At 44.6% G+C, this 23917-nt stretch overlaps 1 protein-coding gene across 1 annotated transcript in view; it reads right to left on the bottom strand.

Moving 5' to 3' along the window:
- The window catches only part of tnksa (tankyrase, TRF1-interacting ankyrin-related ADP-ribose polymerase a), a gene marked incomplete at its 5' end in the record, with an annotated part of 60026 nt that overhangs the window by 21567 nt on the left and 14542 nt on the right, over positions 1-23917 (bottom strand). Inside the window, 3 exons of the mRNA XM_080530170.1 lie at positions 38-132; positions 14502-14577; positions 17332-17368. Coding sequence (XP_080386296.1) covers positions 38-132; positions 14502-14577; positions 17332-17368 — 208 coding nt within the window. The remainder of the gene's footprint in view (positions 1-37; positions 133-14501; positions 14578-17331; positions 17369-23917) is intronic.

Raw genomic sequence — 23917 nt, 5'->3', positions numbered from 1 at the left:
AAACCATGCGCACGCACACACTCACACACACACTTACCCTTTGTCCTTGGCGTGCACATCTGCCCCATGCTGTAGCAGGAGCTGCACTATTCTGACACGGTTGTATCCTGCTGCCAAGTGTAGAGGGGTGGACTACAGGAGAGAAGAGACAGACACAGAGCAGAGGAGGATAAGAACAGGACGAGGGCGTCTGAACAGACCAGACCTTGCTAGCTCCACAAAACACCCGAGAGAGCAGGAGGTGCAGGCTTGGGATGCATGTTAACACATCTAAACCATGTTAGCATCCCGTAGTAGCATTTGTGAGAGGGTCATTGTGTTCCAAATCAACCCCGAGCTCAACCTCTGTACTTGTGCTCCCCTTGGTACTGTGTATGCCAGATCTGAGAGGTATTGAGAAGATGTTAGCCTCAAGGGATAGTTCTGTCTAAAATCTAATTTCTGTGATAAACCACATACCTTCAACTCCAGTCGATCTGGCCACAAAGTGGACCCCCCCATCCTCTTCCATTGTATTGAAAAATGCTGAAGTGTAAGTCGCTTAAAATGTTTAAAACATAACCGGAATGAGGAATTAAAAGGTGTCTTGGAGTATCGATTGGAGTGAAGGTTTGTGGTTAATCACAACCAAGCGCGACACAAAGTCTTGCAGTGCCGAGTCATCGGCTAGCGCTCATCAGTGTGCCGGTCGTATGGTTTGAGAAAGGTCAACTGGCGGGCAGCCACTCACAGATCAAACTGTTAGAAGTAGCCCTTCATATGACTTCTAATGGAATCTAATCACATTGGGGTTAACTGTGGGTGTGATGCGGCCCACTGTTTCTTTTAGGCTGATAGCAATGATGTGCAGTTCACAGATTCCATCCTTTCACTGAATCATCAAATAGATTACTTCACCTCATTGGAAATAATTAGTGCAATTAGGAAAAGTGCAGATTCAAGCTGGGAATCAATGGCTTCCCTCAGAGCAGCCCCTTGTGATCTAATCTCTCAGCTGTTTCTGTCTAGAGTTGGGAAGCGCTACTGCTAAGTGGCTGCTGGGAATTGGTTACTTCGATTGACACTGATTAGCATGGTTTAATTTTGGTCCTCACAACTGTGTCTCTGGAAAGTCGTGGAAAAAGTAGTTTTGTGAAAATTAGCGTGGCTATTCTTCTCACGTAGATTTGAGGCAGTAGAGACGTGATAATTAATTAGCCTACAAGATAACAGACAAAAAGAGAGAGAAACTGAAAAGAAGCACACAGCATTATGGCACACAGCATTATTGGAGAATTATAGCAAAAGACAGATGAGTAGCTTAGCATCAATCTAGTTCACACTATGAGAGACAGTTAGCCTAGCATCCGTTCACTGTGTATCAGAGAACAAATAAAGGAGCTGGGACTGAATAACAAGCAAATAATGAAGAAAAACAGGCATCGGGGAAAAGGGTGGTACCAATATCACCCCAGTACTTTTTTTTTTTAGGTAAAAAGTATGTGGAGAACAGTGAACAAAAATCTAAAATGTGCCAATGAATAGTGTCCAACAACAACAAACATTGACCATTTCTTAATTTTTCCCCCCGCTTTTCACCCACAAACATTCCAACACTGGACTGTGTAAATTGTCTGCCAAAAGACAAATGTACACTTATTTGGTCTGACAAGATTCACCAAAATGCAAAAAATAAAGCTTTTTCGTCACATGCATGTCATTGAAACACAACAGCAACAGAGAGAGACAACCGACTCTGAAACGAGAACATGTGTGATGCAAGCTTTGGGGATGGGAGGGTGATGATGTCACAGGGGGCCGGTAGCAGGTGCAAATGGGGTAGGGGTGTGTAGGTATGCTCCTACAACAGCAGGCAATGGGGAATCAGGAACACCTCTTTGGAAAAAGGGTTCATATCCCCCCCCCCCTCCCCCCCCAAAAAATAAAAAAATAAATCGGCTTCATTCCAATCCAAAACCAGAATACAGGAGCTTTTTGGTGGGGGCGATGAAATGTGACCGACTGACACAAAGGGCCAAGTTCCAACATGTGCACAAGGAGGCAGAGCCAGCGAGCGTACGACCATAAATCATAAATCAACAAACGCCAAAAGACAAACCAAAGAGTGCAGCAATCTAAGAGCTTGTTGAAAACAACTTACCAGCATTTTTTGGGATGTCGACTGATAGACAATGTCGCCAGAAATCACAAACCATAAACACAACGGAACAAAAAATAGGAAAACAAAACACAAAACACAAAAATGATATAATGATAGCATCATGTTGATTTCCTATTAAAAAAATAAAAATCACTGGAAATTCAAAGATTAAATTCTAGTATTGCTAGTAGTGTGCTAGTAGTGCTAATAGTTCTGTGTGGAAACGTGTCGCTACGGTAAAATCTTTAGGGCCCCTTCATGTGGGAGGTTGACTGACAGTTGCAACCATAACATTGATAGGACATTTCTGCATTGGGAGGGACGTCAAAGGGTCGTTTATCATTCTCTCTTCTGTCCTCCCTCCCTCCCTCCCTCCCACCCACAGACACACAGACACACACACACACGATTCAGACAAACATGACAGAACTGACAGAATCAGAGAGAAAGCAACCCTATCTCTTTATAGGCTGTGAGTCATATGTACGGTACTCTGAATCATAGTACTAAACAGCTGTTTGGTTCAAGTACTGGATGTGCTTTTAGCCCACTCCAATGACCATGTCATCATGCAAAACATGTTTGGTGGTATGATATAGAGATATGGGAGCAGGGTAAGACAATACTGTCTAACTTAAAATCAATGCTTAAAAATCCATCACAGTAGTTCACCAGTACGCCTTTTTATTACACACGTCTCTACAGACATTAGTATACAGACACACGTCTCTGCTGCACAACATTTTTGATTGAAAGCAAAATAAACTCTAACAGGAAATAACAAGTCCACAACAGACTATGCTTTGAATATCAGTGCTCCAATTCGATACCACTGACTAGCTATAGTAGATGCCTCAATTCTGCTCGCAAAATGTTGTGATAGACAACGAAAGTTCAATGTTATGCTATGATTCAATCATCATGTCATACAACATTAGGCTAGTTCTACACTTGTACAAATGTTTGTATGTAAATATGTGTGTGTGTGTGTGTGTGTGTGTGTGTGTGTGTGTGTGTGTGTGTGTGTGTGTGTGTGTGTGTGTGTGTGTGTGTGTGTGTGGCAGCTTGGCCGTGTGGAGAAGGAGGTGTTATGTGTACCCTTAAGTGTTCAGTGCTGCTTAGCCCCGAAATATTTGATTCCCTGTTTGCATAATATAATTTGTGGAACCAAATAAAGTATTCAAATGTGTGTGTGTGTGTGTGTGTGTTACTGGACTGTGTGTCTCAGATGTGTCTCAGCTGAACATGATCCAATTCAACACAGTGCAGAGCTGCATGCATCACCATGGCGACACACAGGTTGGGCAGGCTCAATTTGCTTAGGCCCCGCCTGTCAATCTGTTAACCCTAAGGGTGTGGAGTGGTAGGGGGAAGGGTGGGGGGAAGAGGGGAGAGGTAGCGGGAAGGGTGGGGGGAAGAGGGGAGTGGTAGGGGGAAGGGTGGGGGGAAAAGGGGAGTGGTATGGGGAAGAGAGTGGGGAGGAAGAGGGGAGAGAGGCAGGGAGAGGTAAGATAGAGATAGGAGAGGGAGCTGGTAGGTGAGCAGGGGTGCGGGGAGGAGGTATGGTGAAGTGAGAGGGGAGGGTAGCGGTGGAGGGGGAATGTCTACTGGGACCTGGAGCATCCTCCAAGCTTTATACATCATCATCAAACACTTCTCTAAAACAAAAAACACACATACGGACACAATAACAAACCCTGCTGGTAGAAATAATTCTGGTGCAGCTTAGGTCGGCAGAGGTTATGTTGCGTCCTCTTTCAGTTACAAAACAATTCTCTATTAAAACCAGGTTCCGCGAGTGTGTACATATTTCAGTGGCTGTTTGAGGAATTGCAAAAACAGCAGTTCACACAACAACACAGCATACGTTTTACCCTGCACGCGGTTAGCAGCTTTGAACAAAACCACATTTCAGTCCAACACAGGCATAAATGCACATAATACTCCTACACCTACTCCTAATACTATAATTCTCCCTACAATCTACAATTCCTATGTTCCTATCACTGTGTTTAAACGGGTTGGATGTTAAATCATAGCCAGGCTTGTTTGTGAACATGATTTAGAGAGAGGATTCGCAGGGCTGGTAAAAGTCTCTGAGGCTTCAGTGATGTAGTACAGCATTTCCATGTCCAAACCAGATTGATTGTGCCCAGTAGGGCTGGAGAGAGGGTATGGCAGACCTAATACAAGGTAGAGTTCTTCTGAGAGACAGAATGACAGCTCTTCTGAGAGAGGTCAAGGCAGATTGCACCTGAGAGAGGTCAAGGCAGAGCTCTTCTGAGAGAATGAGAATGACAGCTCTTCTGAGAGGTTAAGGCAGAGTTTATCTGAGAGAGGGAAAGGCCGAGCTCTTCTGAGAGAGAAAGACAGGTCTTCTGAGAGGTTACGGCAGAGTTTATCTGAGAGAGGGCAAGGCAGAGCTACGACAAGGCAAAGTTTATCTGAGAGAGGGCAGAGTACAGCTACAGCCAGGCAGAGCAAAGTGGAAACAGAGCTTATTGCAGAGACAGCTGAGGCAAATAATATTTGCAATAAGCTCTGCCTTCCCCTTGCTGTAGCTGAACTCTATGGTAGGAGTGACCTTTCATGTCCTGGCCCTTGGGGACAAGTTGTGTAGTTGAGTCAGAGAGAGGAGAACATATTCACACTAGCTCTAGGTCTGGTTACCACGGACATAAAGCCACAATATGTCATTTGTAATGCTGCTTTTTTATTCATAAATTCATGATATACAGGTGCATCTCAAAACATTTGAATATTGTGGAAAAGTTCATTATTTTCCATAATTTAATTCAAAAGGGAAACTTTCATATATTCTAGATTCATTACACAAAGTAAAATATTTAAAGCCTGTTTTGTTTTAATGTTGATGATTATGGCTTACATCTCATGAAAATCAATAATCCAGTGTCTCAAAATATTAGAATATTACATAAGACCAATCAAAAAAAGGATTGAATGAAATGTCAACCTAAAAAGTATGTTCATTTATGCACTCAATACTTGGTCGGGGCGACTTTTGCACTAATTAGGCTACTGTGCTTTGAGTTGCATTCATGTACGAAAGGCGCTATATAAATAAAGTTTCACTTCACTAATTACTGCATCAATGCGGCGTGGCAAGTTTCACTTTTTGAATTAAGTTGCCAAAAATATTATCTTCAATATATACTTTGATATATACCGGTATATACTATATATAATATATACTTTTCTACGATATTATTTTTTTTTTAGATGCACCTGTATATACCCAAATTCTTGAAGAGTATTAAGAGTACCGGTATGTCTCATGAGCTTAATACAACCAGATAATCTATATTCAGGAGAACATCTCCCACAAAACATTATATTTTGTACCAGCAAGAGAGGGGAAAAAAGCACCAAAAATAAACCACATGATACTGACAACTAATAATGAAGCTAATTACATTTTTTAATACCACTACTTTGAAGTCCAATTAATATTCTATCCATTACTTTGTGGTGGAACTTGTTTTTTTCCTGTTGAAGTATGCAGCAGGGACTGCCACCGCTTTAAGTGTCATGTGGAGTTTATTTGGGTGACTTGTAGCCCTGTACTTGCAGTAGGATTGTGGCTAATGAGGAAAATACTATCGGGTGAATGCGCTCCATATGAAAGACAGCACAGACATGTTCCAAAATAGTACCCATCGATCGACAGCACTGCTGGTAAGTATAATACACCACCAAACATACAGAGAAACACACCCACAATAAGATTAAAGCTGCTTTCCATGTAGGAATCGGCAGTGGTTTATTTTCCATTGAGTCTTCAATTAGACATTAGGTAGGAGATCAGATCTCAGAGCTTACAGCAGCATACCCGTAGATAGACGGTTGAGGTATATTTTGCATATGAAACCTGTAACAAGGTAAAATTGGATAAAATACTGGTGTTTTTTTTAATCATCTAAGAACAGAGCACACACACAGGGAAGAGGAGAGGAGCGGGGGCGGGAGGTTTGGAAAGCCTCCTTTGCCACGACTTTCATCAGCAGGCACACGGCTCCCATTCCTTTGTCCCCGTTCTTCCCTCTCTCCTTTACAGAATTGTAACCTGTAACCATGCCAACAGTGACTGCTAGCTGTCAGTTGTTGCCATGGTGGCAGCGCATGCTATAACTGCCGTGAAATGGGCTACGGTCGGTGTGAGGCTGACACGCTGCTCTTCCCAGAGCGAACCCACGGCTGGTGTCTCTAAAATTGAGATAGCCATGCATCCGGCTTTACCCTGGGGACTGACGGACGGACACTGACGAAGGGTGAAGGAGTGAATAGTGAAGGATGACAGTCTTTTTGTCCCCCAGTTTTACTATACGGAATAAAGACAAACTATATTTCTAAGAGTGGGCAAGGGAACACTAACATTGCCTAAACAGAGAGTGCCCTCCCACCCTCCTGGTCGCATTCTGTTTGGATCAATAACACATTAGGCCATACCCTTACTCTGCTGATGGCTTATTCTTCCTTGGTATTTAATGGCAGTACCGTGCAAACAGGGAGATGTACGGCCCAAGCCCAGCCCTAGCTTCTCCCTCTACCCTATGGAAGGTGTTTACCATAGATATCTCTTAGGAAATACTGCACGCAGGACACTATGGAAATGAAGCAGGACCCCATATGGATGGGTAGTGGGTCACCCATCCTCTATATATAGTAGACTACACATAACACACAGACAACATAGACCAAAATATTACACTAGCACAAAACTCCACACACACCTTGGTCACTGTGTTGTGTATTATCCTCTACTTGGTACAGGTTACACATACCCAAACGTTTCCAACGTTTCCTACCACATATTACATGTCTGTTTTACCACTCAGACTGTACAGAGCAATCTAGGATAGGCCTACACTTCCCATACCAGGCCTGAGAGGCATCAAAGCATCCTTGTTGTCCAGAAATATGGTGGATGCACACACACGTGAGTGCAACTTTTCTGTGCTGTACGGCACGCCACACACCTGCACGTGTGATGCATGGGCAAGCTGTTTGTTCACCCACAATTGTTAATAACAAGTCGGCAACCGCTCTGTTTACTCAAAGAGCCCGCCACCCAATGGCTATCATGGGTTTCTCAGAAATCACACGCATCTGAGAAGCTATTGAAATGACAAAAAAGGTTAAAGAAAGCCCCCAAAGCCCTAAAATGAAGAAACTAGTGTATTTGGTGGACACTGAGCACTCACCGTATTCCCTACCCAATCCTATTTATGATGTTCATGTTTGATCTGGAAACATTCAGGGTAAATATTCCCGCACCGAAGGAAATCCTGCCTCGCTTCTAAAGCTGATGTAATAGCAGAGCGCCAGTACTGATACTTCTTAAAGAAGATAAGATAAAATAAAATATTATTATGTTGTGCATACAAGCTTAAATCTAATTACTTTGAAAGTGAGATGATGTATTTTGACAAAAGGGAAAGGGAAGACAGTGAGGCAGAGGCTAAATATTCTACTGCAGAATTACAAGTCTACTGCGGGTACATAGACAGGACAGTCTAGCCATGAAAGTGCTAATTGGGTAGTCGCTGGGTGGAAAAGCAAAGTGAAAGATATATTATATAAAGATAATAAGATGGATTCCATTCAACAGCAGAGTGACCAAGTCATTATCTATGGTCATGAACCCCCACAAAAAACGAGAATCCATTTGCCTGAAATGCTGTCGTAGCAGATTCAGAGACGCTGAAAAAGGTAGTAATAGCCAAATGGTTTGTGCAGTGTGCTCTTTTTTTGTGTGGACGAGGTTTGTTTATATGAACAGAATCGAGTGCTGGCCTTTTTTCGGTATCACTTTGTAACTCTCATCTCAACAAGGCCCTGCAGTACACAGGGGTTCAACCTGTTCACCCCAAACAACAGATCTTGTCTTTAGGGGGCTCTCTTGAGGAAGGCAGGTAGTGGCGGAGGGCAACGTAGATAATTCTTCTAAAACATTTTTTTTTGGGGGGGGGGAAAATTGAAATGTCAGTTATTATGGGGGGTGAGGGCTCTGATTTGTTATGGTATGGTCGAGCCGCCACCCCCCCCCCCCCCCACACACACACACACACACACACACACACACACACACACGAGCCCCCTGTAATAGGAACTGTGCACAGGCCCCTTTCTCCGAGGATAGAGTGGCCGACGAACAAGAAAGGAGAAAGAAATGGAGAGAGAGAGAGGTCAATTGTTGTGAGTGAAACAGTGTTGTGGAGTGATTCATGACTGTTCTGTACATGTGTGCTGGAGTAAGTGATTGGTTTTCCTGTAGGCATCTCGATGGAGCTCTCCACTGAGCTGTGGAGTGTTAATAACAATCCTGCACTTCTGGGCTTTCCATCATCTTCTGTCAAAGAAGTTCCACACTCCACACCAAGATCAAGCGCACACACGCCTACATCGCACACACTCCAAATTGAACCTTCTTGTGTGGAGTAAGGTAAGTGAGATGGCTATTTCTGATAGCTTTTCTGAGGATATTTTTCAATGGCAGAAGCAGTGGCTCAGTCCCCCCTGCTTTGATGGGGACCAGACCTAGTATTGATTGTAGCCTGGGTTTGTATTCTTCCTCACTTCACAGAGGGCACAGTGGTAACACAGCCTTGGTGGGTGCTTGCACTATTGCAGGCTATGAGCTGATGATGGTCCTGCATGTCGGATACCAGCTGCTCTTTCCCCCACTGCAGCAATTCACAACGACAGGCCAATATCTATTCTAGATGCAACACACTCAGATGAAGGCTGAGGGTTAAGGGTTAAGGGTTAAGGGTACAGGCGTTGTCAGTGTGCCCATAGGGTCTGTATCAATACCATTTTGTCCTGGCTGCCTATCAGTATGACACAAGGGGGATGTTCCTCCATGGCCAGCACAGAGCCTCCATCTCGACTCCTTCCATCTCTCGCCTTCTATGTCTCCCTCTCTCATTCTCTCTCCTCCTCCCTTCTGACTAGTTAATGGACACTGGCATACTGGTGCACAATCATATTAGTATATTTATATATATTTGTATATGTCTGTGTATAAGTGTACCTGTGTTAGTACCTGAGGGTAGTGGTGGCCTTAGTGGGCGCCAGATGCTTCTTCTTCTCTTCGCCAAGAAGGCGAGATGCTTCTTCTGATATTGAGTGAGTTGGACTGGTGATCAGAAGGTCATGAGTTCAAATCCCACCTGGGAACACACTCAAGAGTGCCCTTGAGTAAGGCACTTATCCCTAAATTACTCCAGGGAGACTGTCTCTGTAATCTCTAATTGTAAGTCGCGTTAGATAAAAGCGCCTGCTAAATGGTAAAAATGCTAATGTGATGTAAATGTGTTACAGAGTACCAGTGTATTGGTGTACTAGTGTGCAAGTGCATTAGTGTTAGGGGTGTAACGGATCACCTAACTCACGGATCGGATCGTGTCACGGTTTTTGAGTCACGGATCGGATCATTTTTCGGATCAACACAAACATTTTTGTTTTTATAAAAACTGCTTTTTCCTTGAATTCTGTAAAAACACCACTTTTACTATGTGACAAAAACCAACAACATTCAAGATGTCAAAACTGGTAATATATATATATATATATATACATACATATATATATACATATATATATATATAATATATATATAACATATTCTACACTCAAACATTACATAATTATACTGAAATACACTCAATTTAAATGATAGGAGAGAGGGAGGAGGCGCCTGGTTGCAGCAGTGAATCACTGGGCTCTTTAAAGCAGATGAATAAACATGTTTTATGCCACTTTTAACTAAATAATAAAGTGAACCCTTATTTTGAACATGGTATGAAAAAAATGCCTACATTATCAGAAGTTGTCGAGCTACCTTTTTCGTGCCTCCCGTCATAGTTGACAGAGAAGCCAAAGTGCTCCCATACATGGGATTTAAATGACGAGGGAGGCATTTTGAGTTCTTCTCCGCCGAACAACGTAACATGATACACTTGGGCCACGTTCGTAAATTCGCTTTGAGAGCGCCGGAGCGCACACTGGGTCCGACGTCATAAAGGGACCAAGTAATTTGATTCCAGAGCGGATTTACGAACGCAAAAAAAAAAAAAAAACGTTTTTTATTTTTTTTTTATTTTTAAATTGATCCGCGGTACACACGCGTTCCGAACCGTGGAGGGCGATCCGAACGGATCACGGAATTTCCGTGATCCGTTACACCCCTAATTAGTGTGTACCAGTGTATTAGTATACTAGCATGTGAGTGCATTACCAGTGTGTGCCAGTGTACAGGGCATCAAATTAACTTGTTGGTCTACCAGCCAAGGTGTTTGGTGGATGAGAAAATTCACCAGCCAGTTAGATTTTTCTTTACCAGCCACATTTGAAAGAAACTTATTTTTAAAAAATATATTAAAGGCGAAGATCACACAAGACACAGAATGACTTCTGACACAGACTCAGAATGAACCTGCCGTAGGCTTTAGGTCAGCGGCTAATCCTGTCAAAATACCATGAAATATCCCCCCCCCCGCATGTTTTCTCACACGGTCCTGTGTAAATTGAATTGGTCTTTCACTTCATCACCAGCTAATTATGACTGGTGTTAAGAGGGATGATGGTATCATTGACATATCCTCTGGACAGACATTGAACAGTGAGAAATAGACGATTAGGAAAGCTCTGTTCTCCTCCCTACAGTACACACGCACGAGGAGGAGAGGCAGACAAAAGCAAGGGTAGTGGTGATAGTGGAGGATGAGTTAGGGAAGGGGCAAGACTAGTCCGGTGTATGCGAAATTACTTTCTAAAGAAATATCTCTGTGGGAGTCATCCACTGACGGAAAGCGGCGATGACACAGACACGCACACACACGATTCAGTAAACGACAACAGACCTGTGAGTCACCTGCACCTTACATGCCATCCATTTTCCGCATGCAAGTGCGTATAGGGGGAAATCTTTGTAGACAGTGGATGTTGAGGGTTGAGGTTTGAATTGAGCATGTGCTGAAGCCACAATCTGTAATTCTGTAAAAAACGTTTTTGATATATCCCTATTCATTCTTGAAGAACACGCTATTACTTATACAAGCCTCATGGAGGTTAATACACCTGTGGTGTACCATCATAATCCAAAATATACAGCTCTTGTATCCCAATGTTATACAAACAACAGGAACATATACACTAAACAAACATACAATTCAATGTTGATGTCACAGACTGTCAGTCCTTGCATCCAGAGTTATGTCTAAGAATGTAAGAGTGGTAACATTTCTCCAACCCTATTCCTCAGCTTTATGTAGTGGCCCATGGTTTTGGTTGTTTTTTTTAATTGTATGAACAGATTGAACAGATTGAACAGATTGTGTAAAAAAGGGCAATTCTGACAAATAACCCAAGAGAGCAAACTGAAAGGATATTCTCAGGCAATGAACAGATATGAGGGGAGGAATAAACCCTGTGTTACTCATGGCGTAGATTCATCTGGGCTAGGAGAGAAGTGGAAGAGAGAGGGAGGGAGAGAGAGAGAGTGAGAGAGAGAGAGAGAGAGAGAGAGAGAGAGAGAGAGAGAGAGAGAGAGAGAGAGAGAGAGAGAGAGAGAGAGAGAGAGAGAGAGAGAGACGGGCACAGAGAACCGTGCTGCTCTGAGAGAGCTTAATCTATCATATACTGTACGTGAGCTAAAGAATGCACCTGTTAGCTAGAATTTTATGACAAGCCGAGGAGGCGAGATGCTTCTTCTGTTATTTCCCTGGGGGGGGTGGTAAAGGCGTAGGGCAGGGGAGAGAGGAGGGGGACAAAAGCAGGGATGGTGGTGGTGGTGGATGCAGGGAAGGGAGGCAACACTAGTCCGTTGTGTTCTTAAATTACTTTCTAAATCAAAGTCTATGGGAGTCATCTATTGATGGACAACGGAGATGACAAGGTTCCGTTTTTTACGGACACGCACAGACCGCACTGTGCATCTCATCCGTTAAGACGATTAGAAATTAAGAAGCAGTCGTGCCTCTCTTAGTCTACGGCCAAATTCCATGGATCAAATCAGATGAATGAATGAATGAATGAATGAATGAATGAATGGACTTTAAGATGGTGTCTTAATGTGTTTTTTGACAGACTAGTGTGGCCAACACCTTATTGCTACACTCTCTATTTAACACCTGTCATACGCCTCTCTCCCTGTAGTTTAGAATCACTTCACCAACCTCCTCAACTTGCTTCTGTAAAGAAGTACTGGCCTGCTAATGCACATAGGTGATACTGCATCAGAATCTCCATACAATCACGTGGCAAGAAGTGTCTTTTTCAGAAACCACTCTAATCGAATGAATCACACATTTCCAACCAAAAAAAACCCCTCCCAACATAAAATCCCTGTGGGAGGCTTTCTCCTCTTTCTATGCGAGCTTTAGACCTTCATTTCGTTCCAGTTGAATTGCTTGTTTGTTTATCAGCTTTGACAACAGAAATGATAAGGGAATGGGTTATGAGAAAAGAGAATATCATTAGTATGGTAATCAGAATAATAGTTATTTGCATCAGGCACAGAGCGATCACACACATGGGTCTCTGTGGCTGGCACACGCACACACGCACAGACACACGCAGACACAAACACACACACAGACACACACAGACACAGACACACACACAGACACACACAGACACAAACACACACACAGACACACGCAGACAGACACACACAGACACAAACACGCAGACAGACCCGCAGACACAGACACACACAGACACAAATACACAGGCAGACACACACACACACAGACACGCACAGGTGGCTGGATGAAGCTTAATTTGAATATGAATCATTGTGTCGATTACATTGATCACTGTCATTGTTCAATTGTTATAAAAATCAATGCAGTCTTAAATGTCATTGCATTCCTGCTAAGCTGACTTACGGTGAATACAGACAGAGGTTGCTGCTCTCACATACAAAACAACCCACAGTAATGGAAACCAAGTCAGGGGAGACTCAGGGGAGCAGTTGTTGAATGCTATCTGCTAGCACAATAGCCCTAATAATAAACAACTGTGGCGGAGGTGACAAACAGCTTGCAGCTGAATTCAGGATTTCTCAGTGACCCCAAATTAACTTTACTAGACTCTTTAACTCTTTACTTCTAGTATACAGTATTAATCAGGGAGCCCGCTTCCAAATAGTTAGGGACAGTCTGGACAAGTGCTTTGACTGGACATCACAGTACATGACTATGGTCAAGTCCCCAGCACTGTGGCAAAGTTACTCCCAGCAGTAGCACACACATCCAATCTCTCTGGAGGCTTGAGAGTACAAGGCTCACTTGAGGGCACAAGCCCCACTTGAGGGTACAAGCCCCACTTGAGGGTACAAGCCCCACCCCAGCCCATTTGGCCCCGTCATCCCTCTTATCTGGCTCCCTCTCTTCCTACTGTCTCAAATTATTTTTTTTAAAGAACCCTGTACTACCCACCTGTTTTACTTGAACGCCACATTATATGTGTAGAAAACTGCTGAGTGTGGTTGAAAGTTGCCATTACATAGCTCATCTAGTACCTCATGGGTCAGGGTCATGTCCAGGGATGTAGTGGGGAATAAAGGCCTGTAGCCTGAGCATCTTTTACGTACCATTGTAGCATTTATCCACCGTTCACACTGAATCAGCATTCCTTTTTAAACATTCTCCTATTACATCCCTGCTTATGGCCTGAACAGGAATTCAGGGTGAAAGGCAGCCACCCTATCCTTAAATACTTTTTCGTCCAAGCTCTGAAAACTTTTCACAAGGGGACGACAAATCCTCTTATTTCAAGACTGAAAGGGTTTGAGAGGAAAGCTGGCTCAGGTAAAGCCTCTAAACCAAGATCCAGCAGATTTAACTGATATCTGATCAGGACTACACTTGGATTTGGAACTTGTGGCTATGAGACATACAGCATGACACTAGTTCCCCAATGAATTGTGTTCCACAATGTGTGTTACATCCGGTTTCAATCCACCACTAAATTAATCTGTCGATGCTTCTACAGTCAAATGTTCCTCAACTGACTGTAGCCAGGGTCAATTAAGTAAAATGACATTTCAGTCTATTTCAGTACAACATTATTATAGGGTCAGTTGGATTACTAGACCACAACAAACAACACCAATATGTTTTTGTCCATGCTGTATTATGGAAAGGTAGTTAAATGTTCTTAAGAGACAGTCATTTGTCTTGTGCCGTACATTGTTTCATGGCCAACAGTTAAATACTGCACAGGCGTAAGCAATTTTGCATAAAGAGGTTTTATGAATTGCATCAAAATGGAAGACTGTGTGTGTGTGTGTGTGTGTGTGTGTGTGTGTGTGTGTTGAGACTAGAACTCTTACCTTGCGGCCGTCGCTGGCATGGCAGTTGACGTTTAGTGGAGTGAGCAAGGCCATGAGCTTCTCTTCATTCCCACTCCTGCAGCAAAGCAGCCAAGAAAAGAGGGGAGAAAAAAACAAACAAAAAAACACACCATGCCCTGCATTAGAAAACTGAATGAGCAAAAAAGTGTAACAGGGGAGGGACTGATGGAATAGTATTATCAACAGAAAAAGGAGAATAACAAAGGAAATTGCAAGGAGAGTAGAAAGCTTGCGCTGGGAGTTTTCAGTTTTAAAAAATAGAAAACTAAAGTGCATTGTATCTGCAGTCAAAAACCGGCAGCCAGGCCTGTGCTGACTCTGCTGTGTCATAGTGGTTATGTCAACAGAGATGTTCTCTCTGTGGTGCCATAGGCTTAGCATGGCTGTGTCATTGTCGTTATAGTAGTCTCTCTTGCCAACACTCACAGGCTCTACCTACGGCTAACTTTGTGCATTGAATGTCTATAGAGCAGTATGTCCATGTATTGACTAATTAAAAACAAAAAGTGTAGCAGGTGCAGTTTGGGGGAGGGGTTTGCCTGGTCTTGGGCAACACTAATTGGAGGCACTGGATTTGGGGTGCAATGACAGTTTCCTCCGCTATGTCGATCAGACTTTGTAGCGGTAACAGAGAAGTCTTCCAGACAGCTGAGTCAGCACCACCTCTACAGACACAGTCACAGACATGGACACAGACACAGACGACACACGCACACACGCACACACGCACACACACACACACGCTGAAATCAGTAGAGCAGCCATGCTACTCTCATGTTACTACTCCTCTACTCCTCTTGTCTCACCTCCCTCTGGCTGGTACCAGTCCCCTTGTTACCCCTCTTTGCTTGATGCCAGTGCGCCAGTCTTTATTGTTGGCACACTCCGGCAGTTGATCTATTAGGGGTGCCCACTGTCCCCATGGTTGTTTGCCTGGTGCACAGGCATCGGAGGCAGAGCCAGGGATGTGTTACCATAGCAGCGTCCAGTCAGTGTTGGTACTCGGACCACACCGCTAAAAGACCATCAGAGAGAAGGGAAGAGGAAGAAAGGGAGCTTTCTTCTCTTCCTCTTTTCTCAGTCGCAGTGTATCTAGCTTTGCCAAAATCCCTTCAGTCAAGATGCATTCATAGCCAGTGGCTTTCCTCTGCTCCTCTCTCATCCCCTCCTTCCGCCGAGTAGAGAAGGCTAAAACAAGAGCTCCTTCATTTGGATGCAAACAGCATCCCAGGATTTATTACAGAGGGGGAGGCTAGGAAATGTTTGTGAGTGCTTGTGTTTGTGTGTAGGCCGAGATTTATCTTCATGATTACCAGAGGACTAAAATTGAGATCATGCCGGTGAAAACCTGCAGTAGTATGTCAATCAGCTCATGAGATTCTGAAGACAGTGACACCTCGACTGCAGAGTAATCAGAGGGATGGCTTCAATCCGGGGCTCAGCACAAGGAGTTGTTATGAACATAGTGGTACATTATAGGCCTACTGCATGGCAACAACCTATGATCATGGTTCAATACTCACAACTGTCATACTGATAATGAGGGCATCTTCCACGTGTTCAAAGTAGAAAAAACAACTTCAGATGTGGTTGCTCCCAGGAGAATATTCAGATTCAGTCATCAAACAGCCATATCTTGTAAGGTTTGTTGCTTGGGGCTAAACTCTAGGCCTGGCCCTGTACATAGAGGCAGCCGCTACAGTGTAATGAGCTCAGTGTGAAAGACATGCCTTACTCTGCATGACATGCTGCGGGGTTTGAAGCAGTCCTCTGAACTTCACAGTTGCAATTGGGGTAGCTGTGGTGGGGAGGACTGACAGGGGACAGACCGCCATTGTGGGGCAGCCATGGGGGGGAGGCTACTGTGGGGATGACCAGCCATTGTGGGGCAGCTATAAATGAACAGAAACGTGTTTGACAACCAGCCATTGTGGGGAGGGAAACCGCCATTGAGGATCATCTAAGATTCCTTGCCAGACATTGAATCAGCTTAAAAGTGAGGGAGAGAAATATTAAGGGGGTCTTCAGCCTTTGTGGGGGAGCCCTAGCCTTTAATTTGTCGAGAAAACAGTGAGAAATCCACTCATTTGTTGTGATATGACAGGAGCTTCCGCAGGCCTGAGAAGTGCTGAAGAACCCTTCCGGAACACAGAGCAGACACAGGGTATTGGAGCTGCAAGGAGGACATGAAAGGAGGCGGTAGATGAGGACATCTCCTCTTCCTCTTCTTCCCAAGGAGCACCTCAACAGGGATCGTCACACCAGGCCAAAGGAAAATCATCCCCCACGTCGGCAACAGTGTTGTGACATAACAACAGGCATTGAGAGGATAAACATGTTAACCATATCATCCCCTCTGGTTCCACTGTGGTTCTGTTCCGTTGGCCAGGGGCTGTGCCAGGCCCTCTGTCAGCCTATTCAACACTGCTGGTGTGTTGGGATGTGTGTGTGTGATCGCTGAATAAGACATCGCAGTCCTGCCACCCATACCACCGGAACTGACAACAACCCTCGCCGATACACACACATGCAGACACAGTCACACCCATTCAGTCACACAGTCTCACACATTCAGTCACAGTCACACACACAGTCTCACACACACACACACACACCATGTGCACATCCCTTCACAACAACAACCCCTCACCATGCACCAGCATCCCAGCCCACATGACAAGCGCTTTCACAACACCAGCCTGCTAAGACGGTGAGGGGGAGGAGAAAAAAGAAGAGATAGAGAGAGAACACAGAGGACGGAGAGAGAGAGAGAGCTAGTGGGAGGAGGAGAGCTGAAGCTTGTACTCACCTAGCCGCCTCCAGGAGCTCGTCCTTCTTGTATTCACCTAAATGGTTGCAGAAAATCATAATGTCAGAGACGGGCTGGGAGAGAGGCGCACAGCAGCAGCAGAGAGCCAGAGTCGCAGAGAGAGGAGCAGCAAACGCCACAAAGCTCTTTCTTTCTTTCTCTCTCTCTCTTGTTCTCTCCCCCTCCCTCTCCTCTCTGTGTTTGGGTAGCGTAGCTCAGTGCACACCCCTCCGGCTGATGTTGCCGTGACGTTAAGCTTCCCATGGACTCGGCATCATCATTGTCTTGGAAACGGCCGGTAAATTGACGCATATATATCCCCCTGCCATTCTCAAATCAAATGCCTCTACCGTTATCCGACCAATGCCATGCCAACATCTCTCTCTCTCTCTCTCTGTCTCTCTCTCTGTATGAGCAGAGCGGTTGCCGTGATAACAGAAGGGAAATGGATATCATGGAGAGGTGTGATCCCACCCCTCTCCCTCCCCCTCCCCTCACAGCCCTGCCCTGCCGCTACAGTCACAACAACTCCCCCTCCCCCCTCCATCGCCATCCCTCCACATGTGCTTTCTCGGGAGAGAGAGACTGTGGTGTGTTCTTTTTTTTGGGGGGGGGGGGGGGGGTACAGGGAGGAGAGGAGGAGTATATGGGGGCAGGGAATAAGAAAGGATATAGAGGTGAAGAGAAAGAAGGGGAAAGGGCAGCAAAAAAGACAGTGTGCTTGCATTTGACAAAATATCACTGGGGGGTGGAGGTGTGTTTGTGTGTGGCGGGGGAGTCCTTTGTTTTCAGTCCTTTTACCAGAGGATGCAGATGAATGGATATGCTGCTGACACACACACACATTTTCCCCACCACAAAACACACAAACATTCCCCATCCCATGTCCCCAGTGGTGATGCCCCACACTGAGTAGCCTAACTGTCCCTGTTTGATTGGCAGCTGACAGGGAGTGACAGAGTTATGGGCTGGACCCCAGAATGTAGTTAATGGATGCCATAAATTACATTGTGTTTGTCCTGTGGGGGAGGGGGGGGGGCGTGTGTGTGTGCACGCATGCTCAAACAGTCAGTATAAAAACAACATCAACCTCATCGGAGCTATGCAGTGTTATCATCCATCTTTGCAAGAGTACAGTGTCTGCCTCTGATGTGAGTGATGTGTGTGAGTAGATCATCTGAACAGATATGACATTACTGTCAGGGTGGTGAGTAAAAAAAAGAAGAAAAAAAAGAAAACAGAGCAGAAATCACCGGGCCTCAGAGACCGTTAACTAACAGTCTAGCTATACTGGCAAGCTTCACATAATGGCATCTGATTCCCTGTTACACATAACCAGTAGGCTTGCTATGCCTGTCGAGAAATTGCATGGAAAAATTGTGGCAGTACTAATTAATTTTGAGGCGATGTGTGGTTGGTAAGAAAAAGTCATTACACACCATAAAAAATACCCCTTGTCTGTAAAATTGTTCAAGGTTGTGTGTGTGCGTGTGTGTTCCCTATAATAATGCTGACTAAAGAACACATAGAAGGACAGGGTAAAGCTCAGGACATCGCTAACATTCTCCTCTACTGGCTTGCATGCTAATGCACAATAGAGCAGTGGGTGTGTGGACGTCTAGGAGACGCACTAGTGAGTGGATGTCTTTAGTCTAAGAGACTCAGTGCCTGCCCTGCGTGCGTCCAGTGACAGAGCTACAGGGTGACTAAGTGACCTTACCAAAACTGACAGCTCCACTGACGATGCCACTCACTGTGGACCAAACGCTAACGCTGCTCGCGCTGCCCTGCTGCCCCACTGTCTGTGTGTGTGCGTGTGTGTGTGTGTGTGTTTCTATCCCAAGCATATCTCTGTATGTGAGTCTATCCCAATCCTGTCTGTCTGTCCCGACAGAACCAAAGCCTGTAAAACATTATGAAATGCCATTCAGATATGTGTAAATATATTGAACAGAGCCTCGATGACATGTAGATGTTAGGAGTCCTGTCAGCTCAACTCATGGCATTTCTATCCACAAACCCTAAATGATTGCTTTGTCCTATATGCAGCTGCATAATCACATGTCAAGTGTGTGTGTGTGTTTTGTCATTGCAAGTCGACTCTTATGACAGGGTGTGAGCGACGGAAAAAAATGGTTACTGCTAAATCTGCACTGGTTACTGCTAAACCATTTGGTTGGCAGAGCTTTAGTTTAAAAAGCACAATACCAAGTCAGGTCTCGGGCCGACATAATGGTAAAGCAGAGAAGCTTTTGGGTAAACATGGTCATTTTTCCATTCTGACACAGTGTAATGAGGGCACAGGAGAGTCCTCTAGTCTAGATGACTAAAATCTGCACCATTGCCCTGGGGAACTAAATTAAAAAGGATGTTGGTGGTGGTGGTGGTGGTGGTGGTGGTGGTGGTGGTGGGGGGTCACATGAATGTACATTGCGGATGTAATACGTTGTGAGAGACCTTGCGGATAGGCTACTGCAGCCGATATCATTATCTGTAAAGGCCTCTCCACAAAAACTTTCAAGTCAAAACAATCCATTTAATAATATGGCAGTTATGCTATTTGATGCTGCCTAAGCCTTTATAGACCTTTTTTTTCTGTGTGTTATTCAAAAAGATTTAAGGATGGGGATTTAAATGTTCATCTTTTGAAATGGTAAACAAAATAATTGGATAAATTGATAGCATGACTCCATCCATCCCTCCCCTCCCCGACTTCTCCCGGAGACCAGAGTGCCCTTTAAACCAAGCTATCCAGGCTTTCCCTCTGAACACACGCACACGCACGCACTGGCACGCACAGGCACGCACTGGCACGCACAGGCACGCACAGGCACGCACTGGCACGCACTGGCACGCACTGGCACGCACTGTCACACACAGGCACGCACAGGTACGCACAGGCACGCACAGGCACGCACGCACGCATCCATGTGGAAAACTAGGCAATTACAGCAGGATAATAATGGCCACCAAGGCCAACAGCCTGAGAGATTAATCACTGCCTCGGCTGGCATCACGGTGGGGAAAAACAGCAGCCTATACCCTAGGAGGGGGGCGGAGGGGAGGGAGAGAGTGTGTCTGTGTGTGTGTTGTTATGTGGCCCTAACGTTAAGAGCAAAGGATGAGGCGAGGCAGGGACATTGTGGTCCTCAGGCAGAATCTGCATGTTCTCATGGCAACACTGAGATGTGGGGATAGGCCGGAGGAGGACTGATGAGCGCAGGGGGAATATACCAGGCCCTGGCCCATTCATCACTGGGGACCAATCGAAAGGCAGTCGCCAGTCGCCAGGGTAATCAATGAGCCTGTCACTGTTGAGGAGTATAGGCTTCTTATACACCAACACACCGGCGAGGCCCTTTGGAATGCACAGACTCTCTCCCTCACTCAGAGTGCAGACAGAGGAAAAGGCACACACGCCCCCCTGGGGGACTAGGGATGGACGGTTTTTCGGTTAAACCGAAAACCGGGGTTTATAAAAATAGAAACGGTTTTTTATCAAAACCGTCTGAAACCGGATTTTTTATTATTTTTATTATTTATCCTATGTTGTTCAAAGAATAAAACTGGAACATGTCACATGTTTGTCCTGTGTGAAAATAACAATGATACAGTCTGAATCTGCCGCGCAATGAGTGAGAGGTTTGGTCAGTTGTGAAGAATAACTGAGGATTAATATCTAATTGGGATTATATTTAAGGGTAACGAATCACTCTATGGGAAAGATAGTTGCCTTCAGTTATTGGTAGATAGGAAAGGTTTTTTACAATTACTCGCTTACATTTAATAAGATCATTTTCGCTGCTCTCTGTAAAGCGCATTGGGTCACTTTTGTGAGAAATGCGCTATAGAAATAAAATGTGATTTGATTTGATATCAATCAATCAAACTTTATTTATGTTCTATAGCACAAATCATGCATTGAATGTAACTCCAAGTGCAGTATTTACTAAACCACAATATAATAAAACAAGAGCTATACGGATCAAGAGTGTTTGTGCACAGCACCACTGTGTGTGAAGGCGCTACTGAAAGTGATGACAGAACGCATGTCTCAGAAGATACGCGGTCACTTAGTGACGCAAAGGTAGTTCTGTATTTATCTCTTTCTGTATTAGTACATTTATTTTGAAAGCTCTATTTTGACAGCTCTACCATGGGCACTTTTATTTTGATGGGGCATTCTTTGTTGATTGACTTACGACAGTTCAGGACGAGTCAGTCTCGCGGCATGTGGTTTTTATGAAAAGCTTTAAGTATGTTCACTGCATAATTCTAAGTCTAATATTTCAGTGATTATTGAGCAGTATTCAAATATTTAAATACATTGAGCAGCAGCTGAAACTTTGTCTAAGAACCAAGATATTGAGAAAGCAGTTCATTCAATGAAGACGCTGTTCCAAGAGATGATCTTCCGTGCAGGCGTGCACCCTGGATCAGCGGAGCTGGTGTGTTAAGTGTTCATGTGTTTTCATGTATGGTGTAGCTTACAAAAGTCTGCCTTTCCACTTATATTTGTGAAACTAAGTAGCCTAAATGTGTTGCGACTGTGCTCACGGTGTTTTAATGGTGTTCGACATGAGTGTATTGTAGCAGTAGGGCTCAATTATTTGAAATTGTCGCTCTCTTTTTTTTTTTTTTTTTTTTTCGTTTTTCGGTCGTTTTTCGGTTAACCGGAAAACCGCGGTTTTAGTCTTTGACGGTTTTTCGGTTTCAATAATTGGAAACCGTCCATCCCTATGGGGGACAACTCCATCTAAAGAGCACCGGCTGCTGGCCCCACCTTATCATTCACCTGGTAACAGCAGTCAGTCTCCAACAGTGAGACAAGGAAACAATGGATCCATCTTTTAAGACCTTTGAGAAGAACAAAAGTGGAAAATGCACTCTCTATTATTATTATTATTATGATTATTATTAGGCTATATTATTATTATACAGATGTAAATGGTACAATGAAATCCTTGTAAGAAGAACAGTGCAGTGTACATATGAGGATAGGAATATGACAATAATAATAGGCCTAACAAAACTATATCTATAAAAAAAAAAAACAGACATGATGGGAGTGAGTGTGTGCGTGAAGTGCTGAGGTGAGCGCAAATGGTCTCTAGTGCAGGTGAGCAGCAGGCAGTGCTGCTGAGAAGCTAGGGAAATCAGTCTTATGGCTTGGAGGTAGAAGCTGTCTCGGAACCTGTTGGTCTGAGAACAGATGCTTCTGTACCGTCTCCGGCCAGACAGTAGCAGAGAGAACAGGGCATGGCTGAGGTTAGGGGTGGGCATCGACGATCGATAATTGATCGATAAGGATCTTGGTCGATCACAAAATAAAACATTTGGTCGATCACAAAAATCGTGATCGACCAAATGTTTTATTTTGTGATCGACCAAGATCCTTATCGATCAATTATCGATCGTCGATGCCCACCCCTAGCTGAGGTCTTTGGTGATCTTCCGGGCCTTCCTCAGACACCTCCTGGACAGCTGAGAGCTCACTCCCTGTGATGTACTGCAGGCTTTCTACCACCCTCTGTAGAGCCTTGCGGTCGATGGCAGTGCCGCTTCTGTACCAGGCAGCCGATGCAGCCGGACAGGATGCACATGACGCTGCGCCTCATGAAGACGGTACATTTCCATGCCAAATGTCTTACGCCCTCTGAGGAAGAAGAGGTGCGCCGTCTTGATAACTGGACCGGTGTGATGTGATAGGCGGATTTCCTGCAAGTCCCTCCCCAACAGTCTATAGAACAGGGAAGACAATAAGCCACCAGACGGTATGCCAGGAGCATATGCACTTCGTGGGAGGCAATACGTCTTACCCTGCGACTACCTGCCTTCTGTCTTTCTTTTAAATACTGACTTGAGAGACATGAGTGTCAAATATGCAGTTATGTTACAGGGGCAATGAGGATTGTGGATTGTCCACCTTCTGGGCTCTTTTCTTAGAGCAGCGTGTGGGTGTTCCCCCAATGTCCTCCATCCATCCTTGTCCTCCATCTCTAGTCTTGTTTTCATCCATTCATCCAGCCTATCATTCCTCTCTCCTCACCTAAATACTCCCATCCTGGTCTTACATCCTCATCCATCTCCTCCATCCTCTCATCTTTCTCTCCTCTCATCCCTCAGTCCACTATTCTCTTCTCTTGCCTCTCGCTGTCCTTGTCCCGGGCTAAGCTTACTAGCACCATGACCCTAGCTGCAGTGTGAAAGCCAAGGCTTCTGTTGCCAGTGCTGTAAGAGGTTTATCGTCCTCACACACTCCTCCGGAAAAGGACTTAGTGTCTCATGGAGAAGCAATAAGAGCCAGAGTGAAAGAGGGCACCTGTATATGTGCTGAAACAGTATTGGCGAGAGGAGGTCGATTTCCTTTGTGACACGCATTTATAATTTTAATTTAATTTAATTTTGCCATTTAGCAGACGCTTTTATCCAAAGCGACTTACAATTACGAATTACAGGGACATTCCCCCTGGAGTAACTGAGGGCTAAGTGCCTTACTCAAGGACACACTAGTAGTGGTGTGGCTTCAGGCGGGATTTGAACTCACAACCTTCCGATCACAAGTCCAACTCACTATCCACTAGAC

Source organism: Nansenia antarctica (genome assembly GCF_963989245.1).
Source record: "Nansenia antarctica genome assembly, chromosome: 4".
Classification (NCBI taxonomy): Eukaryota; Metazoa; Chordata; class Actinopteri; order Argentiniformes; family Microstomatidae; genus Nansenia; species Nansenia antarctica.
The sequence above is the reverse complement of the archived record's forward strand: the minus strand, read 5'-3'. Positions and strand labels throughout refer to the sequence as shown.